This window comes from Chlorocebus sabaeus, chromosome X, assembly GCF_047675955.1.
Source record: "Chlorocebus sabaeus isolate Y175 chromosome X, mChlSab1.0.hap1, whole genome shotgun sequence".
Lineage (NCBI taxonomy): Eukaryota > Metazoa > Chordata > Mammalia > Primates > Cercopithecidae > Chlorocebus > Chlorocebus sabaeus.
Genome location: NC_132933.1, coordinates 45,844,217 through 45,856,820, shown reverse-complemented (window position 1 = coordinate 45,856,820; position 12,604 = coordinate 45,844,217). Strand labels below are relative to the sequence as shown.

The 12,604-nt window shown below is 44.2% G+C and overlaps 1 protein-coding gene across 1 annotated transcript in view; it reads left to right on the top strand.

The window, feature by feature from the left end:
* FRMPD3 (FERM and PDZ domain containing 3) overlaps positions 1–12,604 on the top strand; it is a 97,353-nt gene that overhangs the window by 17,937 nt on the left and 66,812 nt on the right. Inside the window, 3 exon segments of the mRNA XM_007992499.3 lie at positions 776–930; positions 4,653–4,755; positions 7,741–7,786. Coding sequence (XP_007990690.1) covers positions 783–930; positions 4,653–4,755; positions 7,741–7,786 — 297 coding nt within the window. The 5' untranslated portion in view covers positions 776–782.

Genomic DNA, 12,604 nt, shown 5'->3' with positions numbered 1-12,604 from the left:
GCCTGTAATCCCAGCACTTTGGGAGGCTGAGGTGAAAGGATCACTTGAGGCCAGGAGTTCGAGACCAACCTGGCCAATATGGCAAAACCCCACCTCTACTAAAAATACAAAAATTAGCCAGGCTTGGTGGCACATGCCTGTAGTCCCAGCTACTTGGGAGGCTGAGGCAGGAGAAACTCTTGAACACGGGAGGCAGAGGTTGTAGTGAGCCGAGATCGTGTCACTGCACTCCAACCTGGGTGACAGAGTGAGACTTTGTCTCAAAAAAAAAAAAAAAAAAAATTAAAAAAAAATTTTTTTTAATTGCATCAGGGCTTCATGAAGATGCTCCATCTTCTGGAACAACTTTACACTTCTTCTGCCACTTACTTGCCTGTCTTGTGGTCTCTTCCTGCCAAGGTTTTGGTCTCCTTTAAGGAGTTAATAGCTAAGTCAGTGGAAGATGACAGTTAACTTCTGCAGAATATTTGTATTGGGTTCCTTCTGGTGTTCCAGTATCTGAGAGGAAGGGTCTGACTCTAATTTCAGGCTCACGACATCAGTTTCTTCTATTGGCTCTAGCCCTGAAGACAGTAGCTTCTACTTTCTAGGTTTCTCTTTCTCCAATCTGAAATATGAGGCAGTCATCATTTCTGTTGGCTCCAGAGGATGTAGGAAGCTAAGCTGTAAACTTCTGGGTGCCAGGGCCAGAACCCTAACCGGCCTCTCTCCCTGCTGGTTCTGAGGCTTAGTTCCCTGTGCATCTTGTTTTGCTCCCATCTTCCCTTTTCCCCAGTCATGTGATGCAGGAAGAGAGCGCAAATGATATGGAATGTGAGCAGCTGCCAGCAGAGATACTGCGACAAGTGACCGTTCATCGAGACCCTATATATGGCTTTGGCTTCGTGGCTGGCAGTGAGAGGCCTGTGGTGGTTCGATCTGTGAGGCCAGGTAGGTGTCCCTCAGAGTGTCCCCCTAGCCCTGACTCCTGTCTCCCAACACCCACATGTCTTCCCAAAAAGCAGAGCTTCCAAGCATTCTAACTGTGTTGCTGAAGAATTCATGAAGAATGGTTGAAGACTTGCCAACCAATAACTGTGTGAGGGAGCTGGCCTTTTAAGACTGATAGACACAACCATTAAGGTTGTTTGGGGCCCTAGAAAAAGGCTGCAGTTGATTGTTTAACAGCGTCTGGGTCTTAATAAAGATTCCCTTTGCATAGAACATTCATAAAAGAGCCATAATGTCTTGCAAAAAAAAGATGTGCCTATTCTATTTAATTCAACAAGTATTTATAGATTGCCTACTCTAAGCCCAGCAATGTTGTAGGGAAGTACAAGACACAGTTCCTGTTCTCAAGAACCTAACCATCAGGTTGTGGAGACATGTACATACTCATGAAATAGGTCAGCCATTGAAGACCAGAATGAAGATACAGACCACAGGTGGGATAGGAAAGGAGAGGATAATGAAATCTCTGAATGCTTCAGTAGCAGTAACAAACATCTACCTTTGATTAAGCATCTACTGTGTGCTTTACATCATCTTGTTTAATTCTCACAGCCACCCCTGCAAGGTAAATAAGTAATATCATTCCCATTTTGTAAATGAGGAAACTGAGGTATAATGAAAGAGAAATGACTTGTCCAGTGTCACTCAGCTGTAAGCAGCAGAGCCAGGGTTTGCACCTGGGCCTGTTTGATGCTATGCAGGGGAAGTAGGTCCTGTAAGGGGCCATGTGGGATGGAACAAGCAAAGCCCCACCTAAGCTATGAAGCCCTGCTATCATGAATGAAATGGGAAAAGACTGAAGTACTGTTTTGTTTTGAATGTGCTAGGCATTGACAAAAAAGACAGACGGAATGGAGCTTTATTCCTGACTTGCTGGGCCTGAGGCTTTAGATGTTTACAACAGTTTCTCGCTCAGTCAAGAGGAGCAGCCAGAGTACAAACTGGTCTTGCAGAAATTTGACGAATTTTGCAATCCTCCAAGGAAAAGAAAAAGATTTTTGTAAGCTCTCTCTTCAACTAGAGGGCACAGAGGGGGGAAAACACACACACACACACACACACACACACACACACACGACAACAACAACAATTTAGTACAGGAGTCCGTGGCTGACCTAAGGCTCTGGAGTCAGTCATGCAGTTTGGCAAAAAGGTTTTGAATCTCTGATCAGAAATCAAATTTATCCTGGGAAAGAGGGACCACCTAACACTCAGTAATAGACCACCAGGAACCCCTACTTTAACTTCAAATGAGACAGAATTTGCACAGCTGAAGGAAGCCCCCAGGCCTAGAGGGGTTCAGCTGCCAAAGGTATAACAATGAAGAAGGAGTTGGAGGGGTGAAGAGAAGAAAAGCCCCAGGCACGAACCACAAAAAGCCATGGGGCTGGCATGCATAGCCCTATAAAAGCCCCATAAAAGACTGATCCATAGTGCTGCTTCTGGTCCAGGTGGCTTCTGAATGCACAGGACTTGTTTGGTTCTTCATTTGAGGCCATAATAAAGACCAAAAAAAAAGTATTCTACAGAAGAGCAATTATGGTTGATCAAGCCAACAAACCATTTGTGAAAGCAGTAGCAGACTGATGTTACCAGTGCCATCAAAGGGCCAAGGCCCATAAAGGAGGTTGAGTTCCTTGAGGACCTCTTCTGTTAGATGGAAGAAAGGGAGGGGAGGGAAAGGAAGAAGAAGATAGATAGAGTGGCCTCCACCTAAGAGACTGGTATTTTTGGCAGAAGTAGATAGAAGGAATGAAATGAGTTAAAGGAATTGTCCCTTGGATGGTATAATAACTACCATTTATCCATTTCTTAGCAACATCAATCAGCTGTTTTAAGTGCTGTATATTTATCATCTCATTCATCCTCCCAACATTTCTGTGATGCATATGTACTGTTATTTTCCCATTTTATAGATGAGGCAAGAGAGACTCAGAGAGATTAAATGTCTTGCCCAAGGTCACACAACCAGTGAACTGCAGATTTGGAATTAGAGTTCAGGTCTGTCTGGCTGTAAAGAGTGTTCTCTTCACCACCACACTCTGCTCCTGAAGCCAGTGCACTGTCAGGAGACTTGGCTTCGTGTGTTTAGGGCAATTGCTGCTCGAGCAATGAATCCTGCTGCCTGTGCTGGCACAGCCATCCTCAGCACATAGGCTCTACACTCCAGAGCCATTGAGCTGTGCTCAAGTGATGTATTTGTTGTATATGTTCGTGTTTTTGGAATTTGGGCAGCCCTCTTCTTTGGAGAGAGAGGGAGAAGTTGGGATCTGGCCCTTCGAGGTGGACTCAAACAAGAGTCAAGGCTGGTTTGATAGTGGGTCATGTCACTGAACATTTCTTTCAAATTTGAGTCAGGCTGGATCTGACTTCTCATTCTCCCCAAGTCTCTGAGAAGCTTTTCTCCAAGAAGATCTTTGCTAAACATCAGAGGCAGCGTAGCCTTGTGGTACCCGTCTACCCTCACCCTTTGCCCCAACCAAGAAGGTACAGCCCTCAGATAGGTCTGCTTTCTTAACCTTGCAGTAGAAATGGGAAGGAGAGCCAGGCACAGTAGCTCACATCTGTAATCCCAGCCCTTTCGGAGGCTGAGGATCACCTCAGGTCAGGAGTTCAAGACCACTCTGGGCAACATGGAGATGTTCCATCTCTACTAAAAATACAAACATTAGCTGGGCGTGGTGGAGTGTACCTGTCATCCCAGCTACTCAGGAGGCTAAGGTGGGAGAATCTGTTGAACCTGGGAGGTGCAGGTTGCAGTGAGCCGAGATCATGCCACTGTACTCCAGCCTGGGCAACAGAATAAGACTCCACCTCAAAAAATAAAAATAAAATAAAAAATAAAGAAAGAAAAGAAATGGGAGGGAGAGGAAACAAATATCCAACTGCACAAGGGTATGTAGTTTGTTCCCCTCATTTATTGGACAGTGGCATTTCTCAGTGTTAAAAAAAAAATAACCCTTTAGGTTTTTTTCCTCTGTCTTCAGATAAGTGAATGCTTAAGTCCTTACAGACCAGTAAGTATGAATAATATTCAAGTAAGAAGATCCTTCCTCCTTCTGTCGCCTGACCACCTCCAGTAGTCTGGAAGTCATTCCTTGTACCTAAGCAAGTCCCGCCTATGAAATGGAAGTCTGTGTTCCTCGTTAAGAAGCAAGCCAGTAAAATGTTTATTGACCTCATCTGAGTCTGGGACCTTTTGCTACTAAACCATGCCCAGCTAAAGTGTTTTCATCCCACTTGTCTTTCCGGGGCTCCGAAAAGCCCACCTGGTTCTAGAGCACCTCCCTTGCCTTCAAAAGCAGACTTAGCGTTCTGTGTTTGGAACAGCACCCTCTCACTAGCTCTGGAGGGCTTTGGAATGCTTGCTCCTGAAGTCCAGAGCATGTCTTTCTTGGCATGGAACTAAAGGAGGCCGACTCCATTCTCTGTCTTCATTCCTCTGCCCTCTATCTGCTTATAGGCAGCAGCAGCAGCAGCAGCAGCAGCAGCAACAGCAGCAGAGAGCTCGAATAGCAACCCCTACATCACCACAGCTCAGCCTGCACCATCTCCAGGCCTCAGCACCCGCTTCAGCTCCTACAGGCACAGGGGACTTGCCCAGACCTGGACTTTACCAGCAGTAACCCTAAGCCCTCACATCTCTCTCCTCTCCTTTGCAGGAGGCCCCTCTGAGAACAAGCTCCTGGCTGGTGACCAGATTGTGGCTATTAATGAGGAAGACGTGAGTGAAGCCCCGAGGGAGAGGCTCATAGAACTTATCAGGTAACAGGGGCCTCTTGGCAGGAGCTGATCAGTATCCCCACCCCTGACTCACCGGTGACATGGGGCTACCACTATCCCCCCTCACTCTGAGAGCAGAATCCTTCCAGGCAGAGAAGCCCTATACAGGGCTCCTGGCTAACCCAGAACTTCAGGGACCAGCTATTCAGGGTCAGCAGGAGCCTTCATACACACTGGCTTAGCATCTCCAATGATGTGAACAGATGCAAAGAACTCCCTGCTGGAGTGTCACCCCTACCTCCCTCCACCCGACGAATCTCTTCACCCCAGCCCCTTTTTTTTTTGTCCAGTGGGACAGACCAAGTGACAGATGAGAATCAAGCCATTAAAAGAACATCCTAGATATATGCACAGTGCAAGCAAGACATTGACCAGCTCCCCCACTCCAGAAAAAAAATCAGAATTCGTGGCCAGTGGGTTGAGGAAGAGAACCTCCCAATGTGGATACTGTCCATAGTGTTTGTGGCCCCTAAATGCCCTCCCCAGATAGAAGCTGATGACAAAAGGAACGTTGTGGGATCACCACTGTTTATAAATGGAGAGTAATCACATTGTCTTTACCTATCCCTTACTCCTACACATATTACACACACACACACACACACACACACACACACCATACACACTCTCCTACCCCACATCCACACCACATGCACACACCCTGGCATACATTTGTTGAAAAGGAATTAGAGAATAAGAGGTAAAGGCTCCAAATTGCATGGACTAACCTCATTCTGGGGGAGCTTGGCTATCTCACTCCAAATGGAACCATGTACATGCTCGCTCTTTCTCTGTCTCTCCTTTTCTCTCTCCCTCTCTCTTTCTCTCTCTCTCCTCCTCTCTCTCTCCCCCTTGCATAGTCTGACTTCATGTCTGCCTCCATCTCCTTCAACTCCTCCTGGTTCAGAGTGTTTTCATCCCACTCATCTTTCCAGGCTCCCAAAAGCCCACCTGGTCCCAGAGCTCTTCCCTTGCCTTCAAAGGCAGACATAGCAATCTGTGTATGCAACAGCACCCTCTAACTAGCTCTGAAGGGCTTTGGAATGTTCCCTCCTGAAGTCCAGAGCACTTCTTGGCTTCCTTGGCATGCTCCCTCCAGCTCAATACCATGAAATGTGTCTGATCCCTAATGACCTTTTCTTTGACTCTTCTCCAAGTTCAGTTGTATATTGCATTTCCCCACCCTCCACTCTCCACCCTCTGCTACCACACCAATATGAGGTGAGTTCTTTTTATCCTATTAGGGCATGTTGGGGTTTTTTCAGCCTGGTCCCTCAGAAGTCACTGCTTTGCTTTCAGTAGATATCTTTGCACTCCAAAACAAGTTAGGCTGATTTCGCGAGGGGTTCCAGAGCTCTTTCAGCGTTAAAGCAGAGCACACTCTTAATAACCTTGGGAGCCAGTGGGTTATTCATTCATTCAATCAATCAACCAACCAGTATTTATTATTGTCCTTGATGCACCGGGCGCTGTTCCACATACTGAAGATACAGCAATGAATAAGACAGACAAAGATCCCCGGCTCACTGGAGTTTACATTTTAGTGAAAGGAGACACATCATAAGCAGAAAAGATTATAAGTAGTTCTACAACATATTAGAAGCTGATAAACGTTATTAAGAATAGAAAGTAGATCTAGGTAAAGAGGATCAGGAGTGCTGGGCACAGGGGTGCAAAATGTAACTAAACAGTAGGGCCAATGTTGACCTCATTGAGAAGGTGACATTTGAAGAAAGACTTGAGGGAGGAGAAGGTGTTGGAGAGAGAACAGCCAGTGCAGAGGCCCTAAGGCCAAGAGTGTGTTTGGCACGATTGTGGAACAGGGGAGAAGCCAGTAGGACTGGAGTTGGTAAGGAAAGAGGAGAGTTGTAGAAAATAAGTCCAGATAATGGAGAACCTTTGAAGCCACCATAGGGACTGTGGCTTTGTTCTAAATGAAATGGGGAGACATGGCAAGGGGCTGGAGGAGACAAGTCACATAATCCAACTTATGTTATGCCCCTCCCCTGTTCAAGATAAAGTATTTTCTTTAGTATTTTTCCTGGAACACAACTCTTTACTTCTGGGAACTTCCCAAACCCTGGGGCTGATTAATCCCTGTAGTTTGCCTCACCAAATGTGGGAGATGTTCAGAGTTCTAGAGCTGCGGGCCTTGGCATTTCTCAAATATCCAGAATCAAGGGCAGCTTGACTCTACTTCTTAAATGACTTTGTTCACGTAAACATTTGAAAAGGGCCAACAAAGAGAGGGGAAGCTCCTTCAAGGCAAACTATTTCCATTTCTTTTAGTTCTTTTAAAAGATTATTTTTTCCTGGGAGAGAATTTTCATACCCCACAGCCTGTTTGATCATTGGCATAATTCTTGCCGGAAGAGTTTCATATTCTTCATTCTTTTGAATATTTGCTATCTGGAGAGTTTTGGTTTCCATCTGTTGCTCCCTGGCTCTCTTTTTTGGTCCCTCAATTAAAACAAATCTGCTGAGTATGAGTCATGGTGACCAAATGACCTCCTTTGGGTTTTTCCTTTGAATGTCTCCTCTCACTTAAATACCAAATTACCAATAATCATTGTACACGGTTCCCAGGACTCTCTGACTTTGAATTCCGTAATGCAGACTTTCAGTTTTCCTTGAGAATTTTCTAGTCTACACATAAAATTGCTACTAAGGTTTGGAGATTTCTACAGAGAGTATGTGAGAAGGAATATGAAAAGAAGATCTAAAAAATGACAACCCCAGAGGTAATGGTTATACCATCTTCGGATGCCTGTGTGAATTAATATGGATGGTTTGTGTCGGCCTCCACAAATGACTGGAGGCCAAGTGTCCATGCAGACACTCAGATTGCCCTCTATCCTAATCCATATACCTGAATGCAGCCAGGGGAAAATTCTGGTGTTGCTTCTTATACTAGATGAATACCTAGTACATGATACACTACTCTCCTGTTCCCTCTTTTCTCTGTAGGAGCGCTAAGGAATTCATCGTTCTTACAGTTCTGCACACTCATCAGGTGAGTGAGCCTCTTTGCCATCTGCCCTTCCTCCTGACTGAGAAGAGGTGACATTTCCATATTGGAAAGCAACACTGATGGGGTTGGGGGTTCAGAGACTACAACCAACATATGAGCCAAGGATTTAGGAGTGAACTTAAATACCTTCTGAATAGCATGTCTCTGCTCATGTCCAAAGCTGAGGATTTTGAAGGGCTGTGCTGTGCTGTGTTCTGTCCTGTGCCTTCTGCTTTACCCACTTAAGCTGCCCACTGCTTCAGTTCCGAATACAGTTTCCACTTCTTTTTGGCTGTACTCCATTAAAATGTATCTGTCCAATGTGAACTCTCATAAAGTCCTGGATGATGATAGGTGCCAATCTTACTCATATAAGTTACCTACAATGTATGAGACACAGCACCATATGTGATATAATTTAATATAAAGTTGCTGGGGGATACACTTGGACAGATTCATCTTTGTCCTGGTACAATCACTTAACTGGCTTTGTGACCTTGGATGAGTCAGTTCCCCATTCTGGACCTGTTTCATCATCTGTACATTGAGAGATTTAAAGTAGAACAGTGTTGCCTAAACATACCTGATCATAATAGTTGCCAGGACTACTTATTAAAAGTAAAAATTTCTAGTCCCCTCTCCTCAAGAGTTGGATTTAGAAAGTTCAGTGTCCATTATTGGTTATATCCTTATAGCAATCTTAGCTTAAATGCACAAACCCAGGTACACAACTTCCATGTGCAAAATTCAGAGCCCTCACTCTACCTCCAGCCCACCTGTCCCCTTATTCATGTCCCCAACAGTCCTCTGCACCCCAGCATGGATGCCGTACCCTCAATGTATAGCCACAGGAGAGGTCACATCTGTTGGGGGTGGGGAATGTGAAATTAGGGAAGGCTTCAAGGAAGAGGCTGCACCTGAGCTGGACCTTGAGGGATAGGGCAAGATTTTCCATAGAGAGATGACACAGTGAGGGGTGGAACACAGGTGCACAGCATGGGCTCACCAGGCAAGAGCAGGATTGAAATCAATCTTGGTTCAAACTAACTGCCTTTCCCCATGGCCCTCAGCTCCCAGACCTCTTCTGCATCAGTGTGAACTTCACTAACACACTCATACACTCACACACATATACACACTGACAGATACACACAATACTCTCACACATTCATTCACAACCTCATACCTAATAGACTCACATGTATCCTCACACGTACACTCACACACATACACTCACCCGCTCATACCCATACATATACATACACACACTACTCACATATACACACACTCATGTGCTCTCTCACATATGTACACACAATGCTCCCAGGCAGATAGGCCTTTCTCAGTTCCAGTTATCTTGTCTCTGGGCAGGCAAGCCCCATCACTCCATTGTTGTTACCAATAGTCCCCTCCCCACCACTTTGCTGCACGTGTGCAGTTGCCTCGTGGGCAGTAGGCAGTCAGTCCCAACCTCCCAATCTCCTGTCTTGAAAATGACCACCAGTTCTCCCACTAAAACGTGCTTGATGTGTGGTTAGAATTTACTACTCTGATCAGAGTATAAGATTGGGTTTACTTTGTTAGTCAGGTCTTCTCAAATTTCACCTTCTTGCAGAAGCCTTCCCCGAGTATCCTTTCTAAAATAGCATCTACCTGTCACTATCTTCTGATACTGCTTACTTTTTCTTCAGAGCTGAAATATTATATTTTTTAACTTTTCTTTTGAAATAATTATAGATCACAAGAAGTTGCAATGATAGTAGAAGTATACCATGTACCTGTTACCCTGTTTTACCCTGTTTCTCCCAGTGGTTATATCTTACATAACTATGTGCAATAGGCTGGGTGCAGCGGTTCACACCTGTAATCCCAGCACTTTGGGAGGCCGAGGCAGGTTGATCATTTGAGGCCAGGAGTTCGAGACTAGCCTGGCCAACATGGTGAAATCCCATCCCTACACAAAACACAAAAAAATTAGCCTGGCATGGTGGAGCGCACCTGTAGTCTCAGCTACTCAGGAGGCTGAGGCATGAGAATCGTTTGAACCCGGGAGGCAGAGGTTGCAGTGAGCTGAGATTGCACCACTGCACTCCAGCCTGGGTGACAGAGCAAGACTCGATCTTAAAAACAAAAAACAAAAAACAAAAAACTATGTGCAATAGCAAAACCAGGAAATCAACAATGATACAACATATGTATATGGTTCAATATGAATTTATCACATGTGGGTTTATGTATCCACCAACACAGTCAAGATACCCCATTTACCATAATATTGTTATTATACGTTGCATGCCTGTGACAAAGTATCTTATGTACCCTAGAAATATATATACCTACTATGTACTCACAAAAATTGAAAACTTAAAAAAGTCACTGGACAAGTCTGTCACCAAAAGGATTCCTCATGTTGTCCTTTTATAACCATACTCACTTCACCCCCTACACCCAATCCCTGTCAACGACTTTACATTTCCCTAATTTTATCATTTCAAAAATATTATATAAATGGAAGCAAAGCATTGTGGCTTCTGTCTGGAATTCCAGCTACTTAGGAGGCTGAGGTGGGAGGATCACTTGAACTAAGGAATTTGAGATCATCCTGAACAACATAGAATGAGACTTTGTCTCTAAAAATTTTCTTTTTAATTTAGCCAGATGTGGTAGTGCACACCTGTAGTCCCAGCTACTTGAGAGACTGAGGCAGGAGGATTGCTTGAGCCCAGGTGTTGGAGACTGCTTTGAGCTGTGATAGCACCACTGTACTCCAGCCTGGGCAATAGAGCGAGACCACTTCTCTAAAAAACAAACAAAAATAATATACAAATATAATTATATAATATGTAACATTTGGGGATTGGCTTTCTTCACTTAGCAAAATGTCCTCGAGATTCATCCAACTTGTTGCATGTATCAATATTTTGTTCCGTTTTATTGCTGAGTAGTACCCCCACGGTATTCCATGGTGTGGATGTACCAGTTTGTTTAATCATGTACCCATTGAAGGGCATCTGGGTTGTTTCCAGCTTGGGGCTACTACAAATAAAGCTGCTATAATATTTATGTACAGGATTTTTGTGGGCATAAGTTTTCATTTCTGTGAGATAAATGCCCAAGAGTACGATTGCTGGGTCAAATAGTAAGTGTATATATAGTCTCTTTAAAAACTACCAGACTGTTTTTCAAAGTGGCTGTGCCATTTTACATTCCCATGAGATATTATATTTACATGTTTATCATCTCTGTCCCTCATTAGAATGTCAGCTCCATGAGGGTAGAGACTGTGTTTTGTTACTGCTGTATCCCCAGCACCTGGCACAGAGTAGGTGCTAATAAATATTGATTGAAGGAATGAAGGAAACCCAGTTTCCAACCATCAAAGCAACCTAAAAAAAACTCAAGTGTCCAAACTTAGGTGCAGAATAAAGGGCATAACACTCACCCCAATCTCTATCTCAACTTTCCCATCCCAGTGCCTCCAACGTTTTCTTACCCCCTGTTCTGCTCACTCTGCAGGTCCCAACCCATGGCCCCTTTGCTGAGGCCAGGCTGATTTCCTTCTCCTTCTTAGGTACATTTCCTTCTTAGGACTTACTGCCCTGTGGACTTTTGTCCTTGTACTATTCCACATCTCTTCTAATATATGTCTGTTTCTTTTAAGACCTTGTTCGATACTCGTGTTCTCCAAACAGCTTTGCCTGACTAACCTCAATGAGCATTTCCCTAATCTGTTCATTCACTCATCAAGCATTTATTAAACACCTACTATTCTGGACATTCTTCTAGGCTGAGAATATAGCAGTGCACCAGACAAACATGGTCCCTGCCCTCACAGAGCTTACATTCTAGTTGTCAGCCTTGTGCTCTCTAAACCCTGGGAGCATAGAAGTGGATGAGTACACACACACAGGGCTAATTGTCAAAACATTTAATGACCTGTACAGTAGGAGTCAATCCAGTCAAAATATGAGTCAGTAATAGCACTGGAGCAGAGTCTTGAAGTCCTCTTAATTATGCCAGATGTTAACCCTGTAGTTGATCTACGTTTGTAAGGAGGTCCAGGGGGAGAGGTCAGGTGGCATCCAGGAAGCTTAGGGCAGTGCCTACTTACCAATCAGTGTGAAAGAATCTCTCCGTATTTTACAACTAGTATGACCATCCTAGTGCATCCCAATTGAATGTCAGGCTTACATACATGTGCAGTCAATCCTCATTATTTGCAGATTCCCTATTTGCCAACTTGCCTACTCCCAAAAATTTATTTATAACCCCCAAAATCAATACTCATGGCACTTTCCTGGTCATTTGCAGACATGTGCAGAGTGTGAAAATTTTGATTTACCCAATGCACACGTTCCCAGCCGAGGTCTGACAAGGTGATCCTCTGCCTTCTTGTGTCAGTTCTCATACGGAGGTAATCAGAGGATGGAGACGATAGGGGGCAGTGCAGTGTAGTGCAAGAAACAAACTGCAGTTCTGGGGCCAGTTGGACAGCGTTTCAGTCTTGACTCTGGCACCTGTGAATGGAGTGGCCTCAGGCAAGTCACTTAACACTTTTGAGCTTCATTTTCTCTTTGTAAAATAAAGAACATAGAAGCTACTAGGATGAATTGTTTTTAAAATTTAACACCATAATTTATGTGAAATATTGGAGCAACAGTTCAGTATTCACTAATTCAGTGTTCATGGAAATGTTATAGAACATAACTACCTTAACAAGTCTCCACTGACAGATATTCTCTCTTTAGCTATACTGAAAGCTTCTTGAAGACTCCCAATATGTGTTTAATGTTATACCCCCTACATCACAGAAAATAATAC